Source organism: Pelodiscus sinensis, chromosome 14 (genome assembly GCF_049634645.1).
Source record: "Pelodiscus sinensis isolate JC-2024 chromosome 14, ASM4963464v1, whole genome shotgun sequence".
In the NCBI taxonomy this organism is placed as follows: Eukaryota; Metazoa; Chordata; order Testudines; family Trionychidae; genus Pelodiscus; species Pelodiscus sinensis.
This window is the reverse complement of record NC_134724.1, coordinates 20703855-20720217: the sequence shown is the minus strand read 5'-3', so window position 1 is coordinate 20720217 and position 16363 is coordinate 20703855. Positions and strand designations below refer to the sequence as shown.

The 16363-nt window shown below is 41.2% G+C and overlaps 1 protein-coding gene across 3 annotated transcripts in view; it reads left to right on the top strand.

Annotated features, from left to right (window-relative positions):
• The window catches only part of GABPB1 (GA binding protein transcription factor subunit beta 1), a 53190-nt gene that overhangs the window by 34924 nt on the left and 1903 nt on the right, over positions 1-16363 (top strand). For all 3 annotated transcript variants that reach the window (XM_006139236.4, XM_014581654.3, XM_014581653.3), the window contains exon 8: positions 141-256. In XM_006139236.4, coding sequence (XP_006139298.1) covers positions 141-256 — 116 coding nt within the window. The remainder of the gene's footprint in view (positions 1-140; positions 257-16363) is intronic.

Genomic DNA, 16363 nt, shown 5'->3' with positions numbered 1-16363 from the left:
TGTAGTTAATATAACATTTTGAAATTAATGAATGGGTTTTCAGTTTATTCTTGAAAGTAATTTTACATATTAGTTTTATGTAATATAAAATACTGGCCCTTCTATTTATATTTATCTATATACATTTGGTTTTATTGAAGTATTAACAGTACCAGCAACAGACATTGCTGAAGAAACTGTGATCAGTGAAGAACCACCAATCAAGAGGCAGTGCATTGAGATTGTTGAAAATCGCATGGAGTCTGCAGAAATAGAAGTAAGGAGTCTATTACCTGATGTATTTTAACCAGAATTTTCAAAATGGAATGTTTTGTTGTTTCTTGTTTTATAGCAGAGTTTCTGTGCAATCACAGAATGAAGATAACTTGTTTGTATTCCCATATTCCCACTTGTTTGTTTATTATCAGAACTTGTGTTTTACAAAATTGCTATAAGAAGTACATAGCATAGCATATGATCAATCCTCCCATTGCCCATTTGTGCATATATATGTCATTTATTTTTGTACTTGATTATTTTTTTTCTTTTACTATCACCAGTAAATTCTTAAACCTAGATACGGGTATATCATTATCTAATGTAACTTTTCATCAACAATGAATGAGAATAATGTTCTATCATCTCTCTCTTAAAACACATTTGTCTTGATTACTGAAAATATATTATGATTTTTACCATTAATAACATCTAGGTAAGATATTCAGTGAGTGAAAGCACAAAACATAGATTCTATCTTGCTGTTATAAATTTTTACCAGTTTTTTGACTATGTGCAGAAATATTAATAAAGCATCAGGTTGCACCATTTGGTGTATTGAAATTTTAATGCAAAAGTCCTATCTTAAAATAAAAGTGAGATCCACAATTGTGCATTGGCAACCTCTTTCTTTGCTGCATTATTTGATTAAAGGTCTATGAAAACTGCTACCTACCCCGATTAGACTGTAAATGCCAAATTGTTTTGTTTCTTTGAACCTTACAGTATTTTGTTTCACAATGTGTTTATCATTTATCATTGTATAGTTTGTGGAAGGATTCATCATGCATGTCTAATAGCTATAATTAGCATATATCAATGAATTTTTCTCTGTATATTAGATCACACAAAGTACATTCTACTCTTAGGTGTGTGATCATTACATAACGATACAATTAAGATTTTTTTCGCTGCACTTTTTAAATGTATGATTTTTAATAAAAACAAAACTTCTGTTCACACACTTTTAAAAATCTGCCTGCATTTTTCTTAGTAAAGAAAGCTATATCCTTGATTCCAATGAACTACACAGTTTTATTAGTCAAAGTGATAAGAACTAATTTAAGAAATTAATCAGATCATTTCTAAATACAGTAAGTCAGGATGTGGCACCTGCCATTGGCCTAGATGGGCCTTTGGTCTGACCCAGTATGGTCATTCTTATGGTAATATAAATGCTTTTTCAAAGAGACACTGTCAGCTTAAGTTTCATATTTTAAACAAACTTTTTAAAACTGTTACTAAAATATACTTAAGTGAAACAATGTATTATGTTGTTTTAAAATATTTAAATATCAAGATTAATTTAGTCCTTGATTATGAAATAAGATATGTACAGGCAGATCTCTGTACCTTCACAGAGTCTATTGACTCTGAGGGACATGACCATCACAGTCTGATTGCATCTGTTTTTATTTCTGGATCCTCATATTTAGTGGTCAGTCACCCCCCTTTAAGCGACTTCATGTTGTTGTCATAGGTAGAAAGCAGAAGATAAATAATTGAAACAAGAAAAAAAACCTTTATTATTTGAAGAGCAAAAATTTCATCTCTTCTTGAATTTAATATTTTAATCATCATTGTTGCCTTTTGTTGTTTGATTTTTAAATAAAAGGGTAATATTTCTTCACCATTTCACGTTCTTAGCACATCTATATTTATTTATGAAATCTTTATGTAAACCAAACTCCTTTTTTACTTCAGTGAGAAATTTTCCTGTTTAGTAGTTGCCGGATAGAGACTTCGGTTAATTTTTTCAGTTTGAATGCTGAACTCTCATAAGATATATTAATCAAAGTTTCAGTTACTAGGAATATGTCTGACTTAATTGAAGTTTTGTGAAGAATATAAAAAATTGTCAGAAGTCCCAGACAATTTTAACATACTTAAATAAGTTGCAAAATTTTACTTATATAGGTTGAAACTCTCTTAACTGGGATGGATGTTGCAGGACCAGAGAGTCCTGGTGGAAGGCCAGCAGTAAGGATCCCTGCAGAGTTGGCAGGGCAGCGGGCTGCCCACAGCGAGTTGATGGCGGGGCCACCCAGCACGTGGCAGCGGGGATGCCCAGTGGCATTGGCTAACCTGACTGCCTAGTGGAGCTGGGAGCTGTGGTAGCTCAGTGGGGCAGGGAGCCGTGGTATGCAGTTGTCCCATATGTTCTGGAGCTCCAGGGCTATGCCCATAACTGCCTGGCAGGTCCCGGAGCTCCAGGGGAGTGCATGTGGCAGTCTTGCGGGTCCCAGAGCCAGGTCAGTGATGGCTGACCAGTGGGGTGGGCAGGGCAGAGCGGCCAGCAGGAAGTAGGGAGCTGGCCAGCAGCCGAGCCGGGGTACCAGTAGCAGCGGTCCAAAATTACCTTCCCTGATCCGGCAAAATCCCTTATCCAGCAAAATCCCTCATCCGGGACCAGGCAGGTCCTGAGCATACCAGACCAGGGAGGTTCAATCTGTACAAGCATTTATTTTTTGACTGGTCAAGTTCAATATTGACTTCCATCCATAACTCAATATATAATTTACAATGATTCATATTCACCATTGAGATTGACTTCCACTTTTCCTAAGGTGGCTTAGGAAAAGTGTGACACACATTAAAAATACCCAGCAAATAGAATTATCATTGCATGAAACTTTGCAATTTAATTTAGTCATCAGTGAAAGGATCACATTTCTTCTTTTTTATTGACTGTTAAATATTACCTGACATCTTCCATTATTTGTAATTAATTACACACAGAATTATCTGTCCTACCTATAACAACACCTAATATAAGTATAAGTGACCACAATTCTTTTTGTAAAACATAAACATTGGCAATAAGGGTTTGGAGGCATTTTGTAGTTAGCAAAACTACTTTTAACTCACTTCAGTCTTCAGATGAATACGCGTGTAAAATATTGCACAGTAAGACAGTAAAAAAACATTTTTTTTTCTCAGGGAAACTGAGAACAAACTATCTGCTAATTCAAAACCACTACCAGCTATATCTCTGGTAGTGGTTCCTAGAATTGATATGATTCCTTTCAGTCCCCAGTCTTCCTGTTGCTGATGAACTGCATAAAGCTGTCTATCTCTTCTATTTTGCTGGTGAAAATTTCCTTTTCCCACCTCTCTCTGTGTTCTATCTCTTCCCTAGTCTAGCCTGTGAGATCCTGCCATTTAAGGACAGGCTCTGCTTTCTCCCATATATGAGGGAGATAGCAGCAGAGCTCACTACAGCAACTGCTTCTTTTTTTTTTTTGGCATCAGCTTTGGACATCCACAAGCATCTGCTTGCAGCAATTGCCTGATGCTTTCATCTGACTTCACAGATGAAATATAGCTTCACAGCTGATATAGCTAGCTATGGCTAGTTGCCCCATCTTCAGCATCTCAGTAGATTTACGTAGCTGTGGTTTCTGGCTGGAAGAGGTCCTTTCTTAGGGTACATCTACACTAGCCCCCTAGATCGATCTAGGGAGGCTAATGAGGGCAACCAAAATTGCAAATCAAGCCCAGGATTTAAATATCCCACGCTTGATTTGTATGTTCCTGGCCAGTCGCCATTTTAGAAATTGACTAGCCCGAAGTAACTGCCTGCGTCTACACGCAGCAGTGAAACGGGATTCTGATTTAAAGCCCCTAAATCGAATTAGCTGGTAAACCTCATTGCAGGAAGAATACCAGCTAATTCAAGTTAGGGCTTTAAATTGGAATCCCATTTCACTGCCGGGTGTAGACGCGGGCAGTTACTTCAGGCTAGTCAATTTCTAAAATGACGACCGGACGGGAACATGCAAATCAAGCGCGGGATATTTAAATCCCGGGCTTGATTTGCAATTTTGGTCGCCCTCATTAGCCTCCCTAGATCGATCTAGGGGGCTAGTGTAGACGTACCCTTAGATTCTTAGGCTAAGTTAATGTGGCAGTTCTGAGTTTACCAGGATCTACATCCTTTTCAGGAGATTAGACTCCCTTTTTAAGACACCAGGATCAGATTCACACAGGGGATGTGCTTCTGTCTCTCCCAAGACTGTCTCCCTTAGACTTGCTCTTCTCAACTTCCCATTCTGCAGGCTCTTCTACTTATAAATTGTAAGCTTGTTGGCTCTCCCTAAATTAGGTAGATATTTTATAGAGGCACCAACCAGTGCCGGCCTTTTTGCTTTCAGCTTTTGAGACTAGAGGTCTATCTTAAGATCCTTTTTTCTAGGGCTCCACTCTCTAAGTGAGGAATAAGGCTCACTTCCCCTCTAGATTCATCCCAATTCCTCACTGGCCTGTTTCATTCTCCATTACCTTTTTTTCTGCTTTGTAGTTCTGACAACTGCCTAGTGGAAAGCTAAAACAATCTGGAAGTAAAGGTTCAAGTAATCCTTAGTTCATTTCTCAGAGAGGTGATATCTTGTGCTGCTTCATCTTTCTTGTTTTCAGAGTCTGAGGTTTTGTCTATATTTTGATCTGAAGGTTTGGGTAGACATGCATGCTAGCCTTGATTGAGCTAGTGCACTAAACAATAGCAATTTAGACCCAGTAGCATGGACAGCTGGAATAGCTAATTGACCAAAGGACAATCTCACCTGGGACTGTAGGTATTTACTTGGGCAGCAAGCCTGTCATATCTCTATAGATATGTAGACATACCTTGAATCAGATAAGTGGTGTGGGAGAGGACTTTTGACACCAAAATTCTGGACAGCTTTATAAATTAAAGGAAAGGGATTCATATTTTCTTTTCTCCAGTCCTCTTGGGTCCAAGGTATGTATCGTATATTACAGTTAGCAAAGGACCATTTCAACTAAGCTATTATAGTCCTCAATTCCTATAGCTTTGTTCTAAATTTGGAGAAGAGTTCCTGGTTTATTCACAAGATCTAGCTCATCAGACTTGCTCTTTCTTGCATTTTCTGAAAAAAGGTTTCAAGACACAGTCAAGTTCCAACTTCCAGCCTCCTCACATCTTTTGGAATGGGCATGAACATGCTTAGTCTCATAGGCTCAATGGACCATTCTGAATACAAAGCCAGTCAAGACTTCCTTTCCTCTAGGAGCACTAGAACGATTTCTCATTGTTTGATTTCCTTATTTGCCCAGGGCCAGCTGTCCCTGAAACAGGTTATTTCCGAATCTTCTCAGATCAGCCCAGATCACTCTAGAATCACAGCTGCTGTTAGTCTTCAGAGCTGGGATGTCATACAGGTATGAGAGCATGTATAGGGCTTTGTTCCAAGTGAGAAATGAGGAGGAATATCAGCTCCCTAAAGCTGAGGGGAGTGAGCATGACCATTCAACTCTTTCTCCCCTTCCTCTCTACTCCAGCAATACAGAAAGAATGTAACCAATGTACTTGAATTGCATATGTGCAACAAACGGGGTGATATGAGTTCTTCTCTCAGAATCAAGTTCCTCTGTAATCTGTCCCCTGCGGAAGGGGGAGAAGGGAAGGGAAGGCAGCTCTCTTGTTCACTACAGCCATCTACAATTAAGGGAAATAGAACATGCAGATTGATGTTTAACTGTGTATTCTAAAACTGGGTTCTCCATCAGGTGGACTTCTGTGTTGGTATTAAAGATCAACGATTCTCTTTCTGTTGTACTATGTGTTGGGTCTCCTTTGTTTGGAGAGAGAGTACCCTCTCATTCAGCTAGCAGGGAGTCTGGATGGAGGTATTTGATTTCCCCCATTTACAGCAAGAAGGCCAGGAATAGATCAACAGGTTTCAAGCAAAGATTATTCTAAGCCCTCTCTTCTGTATTTGAAAGCCTTGGCTCTCCAGAATGCTTCAAAAATCCATCATCCGCCCATAGTCACTCTCATTCTTTAGGGATCAGCTCATCTGTATCTAGTTTCCACCTGTGTTCCCTTCGGGGCATGGGGCTTGCCAAAGTCCTAAGGTTTCAAACCCTGCAGGTCTTGCCTGAACTCTATGCCAATGAGCCACATCCACAACTTGTGCCTTCAGTGCCTGGGACAATTCCACCAGGTTGACGTGCAAGATCTTCACGGTCTTCAAACCATGTACCAGAAAAGAGTGGGACTTTCGTCTGAAGCAGCTTCTTATGGAATCTGCTCTTCAGCCTCAGCCTCAGGATCCAGCACCCACTTCAGGGTGCAGCGTGCCCCTGTCAGTCCCAGGAGCAGCACCAAAGAAGGGCATCTCACTGCACCAATTCACCCCAAAGGTCTGTCTGGCTTTGCTCTCACTCCTCAGTATGGTCTTCCAAGGTGACCAATCCTTCATTGTCGATGCATGCAGCACCTCCTGCTTCCTCCACACCTTCCTCATCAGCAGGCCCTGATGGACTCGGGCACAGAAGTGCTGAGCTCCTCCTATGCATTGAGCCCTATCCTCTTGGACTCCCCAAAGGGTGAGCCATTGGCGATTGGTTCATCCTCCATGTTGGACACCTTCAAGGCTTTTCAGAGTCTCATCAAAATGATGCAGTCCCCATCCCAGGACATGGCTCTGCCTCCCACCAGTTTTCATGAGGGAAGCTGGCCATGATGGGCCCACTAGTTCCTCCCCAGCATCTCCCTGCCTGGAGTTCCAGGACGGTGACATGGAACACTGCTGGTCCAACTTGTGACACCAGTCACACTCATAGCACCACTCTTGCAGCCAGCCCAGCCCTCTTGGAGCTGTTCCCACTCAAAGGCATCAGTTGTGAGCAGTTCTTGGTCAGGCTCTGTGTAGTTCCAGCACTCCACCCATCCTTGTGATCATCTCTGTGGGACCTCTTGGCACTGGGGGTCCCAGCACCATTCGAGTTCTGCCTCATCCAGACAGCATTGGCACCACAGTTCCCGCTCCCCTCACCTTTGGCATCATTCTTCAGAATAAAGGGGGTGACCTACTTTCACATTGAGATCAAGGCCTTGCACAGATGATTCATCCAGTTACTGGTGAGGCAGTCACATTTCCAGTTCACTGCCCTCCCTTTTGGACTTTCTACAACACCGTGGGTGTTTTACCAAATGCATGGCAGTAATGGCGGTCTTCCTCAAGCGTTGTGGGGTCCAGGTCTACTTAAACGTGGATGACTGACTCCTGTGGGGCTGTTCTTATCTATGAGTTGAGGCACATGTCACCTTTTACCAGGGCGACTCTTGACAGTTGGGTAACGAAGTCCCTTAGGTGAGCTCCCCCAAGCGCTATGGTCTGCAGAAGAGTTGTCCTTTCATATCAACATATGCAAGCTTTAAGCAGCCCATCTTGCATGTCTTGCATTTAGTCCTCACCTTTTGAAGTCGGTGTGTGCCGGTCATGATGGACAACATGACTGCTATGTACTATATCAACAAACAAGGTGGAGCTTGGTTGTCTCCTCCCCTCCCCCCCCCTTTGTGCTGAAGCCTGCCATCTGTGGGATCTGTGCATAGTCCACTCTATTTAGCTGAAGCATGATACCTTCCAGGGGTCCGGAACCAGCTGGCGGATCTAGTCAGCCACCATTTTCTCACTCGTGAGTGGTTGGTCTGGCTGGATGTTCTTCACACTGTTTTCTGGAACTGGGGGTTTACCTTGCTCAAAATCTTTGCTATTTGGAACAGCTGGAAATACCCACAATTCTGCTCATCCTGGGGCCTCGGTCCAGGGTCTCTAGTGGATGTATTCCTGATTTTGTGGTGGACCAGCCTCCTGTATCCCTTTCCCCCATTTCTGCTGGTTCACAAAGTGCTCCTGAAGCTCTGGAGAGACAGGGCAAACATTATCCTTATAACCCCAGCTGGGCTTGTTAGCACTAGTACCCTACTCTTCTGGAACTGTTACTACAACCACCCATTCCACTCCCTCTGTTCCCAGATCCCATCACACAAGGCCACAACTGTCTTTGCCACCTGGGCCTAAGCTCTTTCCATCTCTCAGCATTCATGGCTGAACCCCGGTGAGCAGACCTGGTCTGAGCAGGTCCATCAGGTCCTTTGCAGTAAGAAGCCTTCTACTAGGCTCACATACCTGGCTAAGTGGAAGCTCTTTTCCTGTTGATTTCTCTAGCATAACTTGGCATCCTTGTTGGCCTCTGTCCCTCAGGTTCTGGTATCCCTGAAGCGCCAGGACCTACCTACTTCTTTGCTGAAGGTTTACCTGACAGCTGTTTTGGCTTTCCACCCAGGGGAGGCCAGTTACTCTGTCTTCATGAACCCCTTGGCTAGGCACTTCCTCAAGGGCATGGTTAGACTCTACCAGCCAGTCTGTCACCTGGTCTCAGCTTGGGATCTCAACCTGGTCCTCTTGGTGCTCATGGGTCCTCTTCTTTGAACCCTTAGCCACATATTCACTGCTTTACCTTTCATGGAAAGTGGCTTTCCTGGTTGCCATCACTTCCGCCAGAATATTGTTGGAGCTCTGTGCTCTTTTGTCGGAACCCCATATACTGTGTTCCACCAGGATAAGGTCCAGCTTCCCCCACACCCGACTTTCCTCCCGAAAGTGGTCTCTAGCTTTCACAATGGTCAGGATATTTTTCTTCCCATTTTTCTAGCCTGAGCCTCATCAGAACTCATGGGAGTAAAGACTGTCCTTCCTTGACATCAGGCTGACTCTCACCTTTTATATCAACAGTACTAGATCCTCTGGTAAATTCTTGCAGTTTTTAGTGCCAGTGCCTGACCAGATGAAGGGGCTGCCAGTCTCGTTGCAGCACATCTCCTCTTGGATTACGGCATGCATCCGCATGTGCTATGATCTTGCTACGGTTTCCCTATTGCCTCTCATGGTACATATACGGAGGCGCATGCCTCTTCAGCTGACTTCCTGGCTCCCATTCCTCTTCAGGAAATCTGTAGTGCTGCAACATAGTCCTTGGTGCTTCATGTTGCACCATTGTGCAACAGTCTAGACGCAATGTGGCCTTTGGTGCCACAGTACTTGGATCAGCTACACGTTGACTTCAACCCCTCCTCCTGAGTAAGACTTGCGAATCACCTGACTTGGAATAGATCTGAGCAAGCACTTGAAGAAATACTGCTATTCACCTTTGTAATTGTTCTTTGAGATGTGTTGCTCATATTTATTTCATACTCACCCTCCTTTCCACTGTCAGCTTAGCTGTCAAGAAGGAACTGAGGGGCAGTTGGGTCAGCAGGGTCATATATACTGTGCCGTACTGGAAGCTTGGAATAGATATGAGCAACACATTTCAAAGAACAACATTTACAAATCTGAGTAACCATTTTTTTTCATCTATAAAATATCCATGTGCACCTTCCTGGATAGATACCTTGTAGAATGCAGGCATGTCGTGGAAGAGAAGTATCATGGCAGGGAAGAAAAGATCCTCAGATGAAGACGTGTGAAGATCCTTCCTTTCAGTTTGCTTCAACCTTGTGCTATGGGTTTCTTCAGTCTGTTTGCATTCTTTAAAAATATGTTTTCACATTTATATGTAGTATTGATCTTTTCCAGTATCTCCTCCCCCCTTATGTTGTTTTTTACTTGCTGGTTCCCAGGCTTAGCTGCAGATTGGATGGTGGTGATTTCTAGAGAATAGGGAAATTCTGTCTGTCTTGATTGATTGATTGGTGATTTTATGGAATGGCCAGTCTGAAGCATTATTCCTCTGGAGTTTTCTGTGTCATTGTTCTTGTATTTTTCAATTTGGAAGTAATCCAAGAAGCAGACTTGACTTGAGGCTCAGACAACATTAAAAGAAACCTTACTTAGTTAAAAAGCAAGGAATTTTCATTTATGTGCATCATTTCTTATTAGAGGAAGTTTGGCGTGTACCGTATGTTCTCAAGGTTTCTATATGTAGAGTAAAATATTTAAAATTCTTATCTGCACTTAAAAGTATTGCTGTTTTAATTTAAATAGTACAAAGCTCCAAATAAGATAAAATATCATGAGGTTATCTATATCTGACTTCAGCTCTAACTCCTTTTTGTAAAATAATCTTCCATTTCTCAGACATGTACTTCTATTTATTTATTGTGCAAAAAAACCCTTTCAATATGAGAAAGATGTTCTTTCGCACCAAATTTCTGAACATAACTTTTTAACATTCCTTTATACCAGAAGACTATTGTGCCAGAAAGCTTAACTCTATTTTTTATATTTTCATATTATTTCTTTTTACTGACAGTTTTAATTTAAAATAGCACACACCATCAGATCTTCCATTTACATTAGAGATTGGTGTATCTGCATTATATATCTTATATCAACTCTGTTAGCTGCGTAAAATGTGGTTATTTGGAGACTTTTTAAAAAGGCTATTTTTAACTCAGTGGATTTGCTCCTTTTTCTTTATTTAGTACAGAGGTTCCCAACCTTTTCCAGATGGGGACCCATTTTGACAATTCAGGAAAACTTGGTGACTCAAGGCAATTCAAAAACGGGGAAAGGAAAGGGGACAGAGCCACCTGGGGAGACGCTTGGCGACCCTTTTGAAATGTAATGGCGACCCATATTTGGGTCCTGACCCATAGGTTGGGAAACCCTGATTGAGTCAAGTATGCTTGCTTTAGTTAATCCAGCTGAATAGCAGTATAAGAGCAGCATAATAGCAGTATAAGATTTAGCCCATATATAAGCTTTTACTTCCCCTGTTTTCACTGCAGAAAAATGTAACTGTGGGAGATGGATGAATTCATTTCTCATCTTGCTTCATCAGTTTATTAGGTTTGACTTGCAGAATCTTTTTTTACTGACGATAATTACAAGCCAGAAAGAACACATTTGATTTTTAGTCTCCAACTGGAATTTTTGGCAGTGGCAGTTAGAAAAGTCACCTTTTCACGAGTAAACTGGGAAAACTTGACCTTGGAATTCCTCAGTCATAAATTGTATCCTGGTGCTAATTGCTTGGTATTTTAGAGTATAATTAAAATTTCATGTCCTATGATATGTGAATTTAAATATTTATTTTGCAAAAGGCAATTATCATTGGCCAATCTGATGGCAGCATGGTTTAATTTACTATTTAACCATTCATATGTATCTTACATGGCAGCATTCTGGTGCCAAAAAGGAGAAACTTAAAATTTGAATGCCAAATTATCTTGTTAAGTGAGCGATCCAGATCCTTTTAAGATGGAGCCTTTTATTACTGCATGTTCAAGTGGAGTCAAACCTGTTGATTTTAGCTTCCCTTTCAGCCCAGTGTTCAAAACTATGTAAAACCCTATATAAAGTAGCTACAGTACATGTAGTTTATTTTCTTATCTATTCTGATTACTAACTTTTATGAAACTTAATAAAATCTCCCATTTACCCATTGTTTCTGCTACACAGATGCTAACGTTAGCACTGCTCAATTATTTTTGTAAGTCTGACATATTCAGCACCTCATGTGAATCCTAGGAGTAACTCTAGGACCCTGTAGGAAGTGGTAGTCATACTGTGCATATTAAATGTATTTAACATTTTTAGGTACTTATGCAAACAGGTGAGGAGTAGGGTTACTGAGCTGACAAAAGTGTTTTTTAAGTAGTATATAAAAGCATTTCAGACTTGCTTGAGGTTTGAAATAGTAATATGGTTTGAGCTGCTAGGATGAAGGAGAAAATGTGAGGGAGTGGGGTGATAATGTCGTCTTATTTAATAGACCAACGTTTTCCTGAGGGATAGCTCAGCAGCTTAATTTTCTGAGACTCTTGCTTCCAAACTACCAGTTGGTGATTAAAGTGAAAAGAGTGAGTGTATGAAAAATGGGCTTATCCATAAAAGTATGCTGAACTTATTTTAATAGGAAGGCTTCTGCTTGAGTAAAGATCAAAACAAAGCTATTTTGCAAGGCAGTCATTTTTCAGTAGGATTCAGTATGTCACAATGACTCTTCTCCATCAAACAAGATGGCAGCCTTTACATCATTAATGGCTGAGTACAGCAGAAATACATTCAGCTATGTTCCCTGAGACACAGGAAATGTCTCCTGCTTTGAAATGAAGTGTCTCACTTTGCCTTGAAACTACTCTGTGACATCATGTTTAAATATAGCAGATGCAAGGTATGCCAGGCAATTGGTTGTAGGATGACGAACTGTAATCCACTTTACATAATAAATCAAGCCAAATACTTGTTAGTTCATAATGTACTTTTGAGGGAAAAAACCTTAAAATATTCTTATAGATTATGTAGTGAGTGACTGAAACACAAGTGTATTTTCCAAATGAATGAGAATATAACAGTTAATTTTACAATGAGCAGCCATCACTTTACAGCATAGAGAGCTATTAGTTAAAATTATACCATCCAAATGGCATAATAGAAATAAATAGCATGGTCTTACTCCTATTGAAGTTAGTAAGAATTTTGCCATCAATAGGAAACCAATCAGACTCAAAGTAATTGTAATGGAGCTTGTATGAACAGTAATTCCTCATTTAGCTCGTGCACGCTTAACACATTTTCGCGATAGCACAATTTTTTTTTTTTAGGGAATGTTTCTTGAATTACACGACTGTCCCCGGAATAACACGATTTCCCCAGCCACCCCCTTGCCGGCGGCTGTGCAGGGCTTCCCCCGCCTCCCTGCAAAGCAGCGGAGGGTTCACTGCTCGCGCGCCGTTGCCCGCTGACTCCCCCTCACCAGACACAGTGCGGATCCCAGCAGACGCCCATCATAGGGGCATACTCCCAACCCAATCCCCCTCCCCTCTTCTCTCTTTCCCTTCCCCAGAACCAAACCCCTCCCCTCCCTGCTGTAACCCAGTTCCCTTTCTCCCCCAACTTTATGTCCCGGTCCCAACAGACACCGCTGCTTGAAAGGCAATCCCCACCTTTTCCATTATTTTCAATGGGGAAATTGACCCCGCATAACACATTTTCACTTAACACGATCATTTTCTGAAACATATCTATAATGTTAAATAAGGAATTACTGTATTAGAATAGTACTTGATCGGCATGCTTTTGTCTCCTTAGTTTATTTTCCATAAAAGCATGATTGGCATTTATAATAAGCTGTGGCAGGCTGTTAGCTGATGACATTATATTCTGATCAAATAACTAGATAGTAAATGCACAAAGTGGAAGGAGGGAATTAAAATTTTTTTTTCTCTAATTCCTTTTAATTAGAGTAATCTTAAGGGATAATTCCAGGCAATACGTACATGTAACAATTCTAAGTTAAAAAAATTCTAACAAGATTTAAGATGTCCAAGTCTCTCTCAAATTATTTAACAGATTAAAAATGTTATTTTGATGGTCTGAAGCACAGTTACCACATTAGAATGCAGTTTTGTTAGTTATTCAATATACATATACAACCAGCACGTTATTTTACTTGATCACATATTGGAGATTGAAATATGACTCCAGAAGTAATCTTGTGGAGTTCCATGTTTGTTGCATCTTGATTTCTAAATCAGATCGCTTGCTTTGCAATTAAAACTGTTTTTTCACACTAGCCTTGGATTTGAAAGTCAAGCTGTGCCCCTTCAGGTTTCTGTACTCTTGCCAGAAATAAAAATTCTGTAACTGGACTTTAGCCTGTCCTTCAGCTGAACTAAACTAAAAAAGAATTCTGTAGTATAGTAGAACCTCCGAGTTACAAACACCTTGGAAATGGAAGTTCTTCATCATTCTGAAATGTTCTTAACTCTGAAAAAAATGTTATGGTTCTTACAAAAGTTTACAACTGAACACTGACTTGATACAGGTTCGATCTTCCTGGTCCAGCACCATCAGGACCTGATAAGTCCCGAACAAGAAAATTTTCCAGACCAGGAGAGATCCCTTGCCACTGGCCCTCAAATCCATTGCCTGCTGCTGGCAGGCTGCCCCAGCAGGCACCCTGCCTTGTGCGCCTCCCCCCTCAACCTGGCTGGGCTTCTTGCCCAGCTGTTGTCTCCCTGACGAGCCCAGACTCTGGCTCCTGCCGTGGGTCTCTGGCCTCACTTGCCATGAGTTGCCATGAGAGCTGCTGTCAGACTCCAGTCTTGCGCTCCGGGAAACTATTAGGGGATTCTGGCCCTACACTACTGTGGGGCTCCAACTCTGGTCCCAGCACCATGCTTCTGAGGGCTGCTCCGGGGCTCCAGCCCTATGCTGCTGTGCTGCCCCCAGTCAGGCTGCCAACCATGTTAGCCCCAGCTGACCCTCCTTCTTTATCCTCTGTTGCTTTTCTCATTGCATATCCTTTTCATATTGAATTGGGGCAATGGATGTTCCAGAGTGGCTCATCCCCATCATTCATACCCAGGAGTATCCATGGTCCTTCTGGAATATGGATGATGTGGGACCAGAGAGTGCCAGTTTTCAGAGGCGCAACCTGTACAGGTTTGAAGAAGAAAAACGGTTTGTTGTTTTTTTAGTAGTTTAACACAGGACTGAACCCTGTTTGCTCTTTTTGTTTTATTTTGTTTTGTTTCTGCTGCTGCCTGATTTAAAGTTTTTTGGTTCCAAAATGAAGAGTGTGGTTGACTGGTCAGTTATGTAAGTCTGAGGTTCTAGTGTACAAACAGGAGTACAAAGTAATAAAAACCCTGAACTGAATAAGTATGTCTGAGTATACAATTATGTTAGGTGAGAAAGGTATCCTTTTACATTGTATTTTTTGGCAGTAGCTATGATTCAATCATTTGGTATGGTAGAAAATAATTAGAATTCAATGTTACCAGACACATATTACCTTGAGGTGTACTAAATAAAACTAGCCTCAGCGTTGTCCTAGGATCATTACTTGGGGATCCTTCTGTGTGTGTTTTTTGGGGTTTTTTTCCTCTTCAGCAGTGTTGTATGGCAATCTTCAGGAATTTTTTCCTGCAAAACAATAGAAGAAAATAAACTGGCATCTCATTCCTTCTCCTGGTGAGGTGAAATAGAGGTTTTCCACCTTAAAACACAGAGATCTCTAGCTGGAGGGAGAAAAGGTTTGACAAATGTGTGTTGCAGGACTGTGGAAACTAAACCACTTAAAAGTACTTGCCAGTAGGATTCTTGGTTAAAATCTTTCTCGTGGGCCAATATTTTATGTTGAGGAATATTGGTGTGTGCGTATTTGTATGAGTATATATTTACGCGGTATATAAACTAGAAGATTTACCCAGCGTTGCTCAGATCCTCAATTTTTGTTTTTGTTTTTTTGGAGAATAAAATGAAAATGTACCGGCTTAATTTAAATAATTTCTCTAGGGTGAGTTTGAGGAATAGGGGTTCAGTATGCAGGCTGCCCCAAGGAAAGAGGACTAACCCAGCCCTCTGTAACAGCAGCTTCTGGTTAGGAGAGAAGCACCTCTCTGTAGTTGCTGCAGTTCCAGAGGGCACGCATGGGGGAAGGGGGTACATGTCACCCAGCTGGGGTAGGTCCAGGTTGCTCTGCCACCCTGTGCTCCCCAGTCAGTGTGTGGAATGCAGCAAACCGTGCACTTCCTCCTTGCTCCCTGATGAAGGAGAACAGCCAAAAATGTCCCTGTACAAATCTGGTGGGGGAACTTCAGCTCCCCCCGCTCTAAAGGGCACCTGGGGGTTGGAGCAGTCCTGGAGAGGGAGGGTGCACCCCCAGCCAACCCCTTTCACCTGCTTGATGATTTTGTCTGTCTTTTCTATATGATTTTATGAGACGCAATTCCATTTATGAGAAGCACATCCCATTTTCCTCGTACAATCAAACCCTTACCATTCTTGAAGTTATGATGATAAAAAAAGCTATACATCGAATTTGGTGGTCCTAGTTCTTACCGTTTAGGAGGAGTTCTTGAACAGACAGACAGACAATCTATCTCAAATATGTAGTAGATATATAATAAGGGGAGGGGGAAAATAATTGAATTAATCAGAGTAGACGTTCTGGACTCTGATTCTTCCACATCAGAATATAAGCAACAATCACTGATCTCCACAGAAGTTATTATCATGATGTAGGGGAACTGGTCCCTAGGAATTTTATTTCTATACTGAAGTTTCTATTTCTAATTACTCATACTCTCTCTCTCTCTTTCTCTCATAATGAAAAACTTGCTTGTCTATGAACTGCATACTAATTTTTTTAGTAAAAAAATTATTCAGATTCTGGAAACTGATTCAGTTCCTGTTCCTGACTATTCAATATAGTCTTCCAAAAGTTGCTGTTTTCTGACAGAAAATATCATAAAAGCATAATCTTAACAAAAGTATTTTTTTATTTGTCATTTTAAATCTTCTGAGTAATTGCTTGCCTCAGACTTTCATTGTTTACTTACACA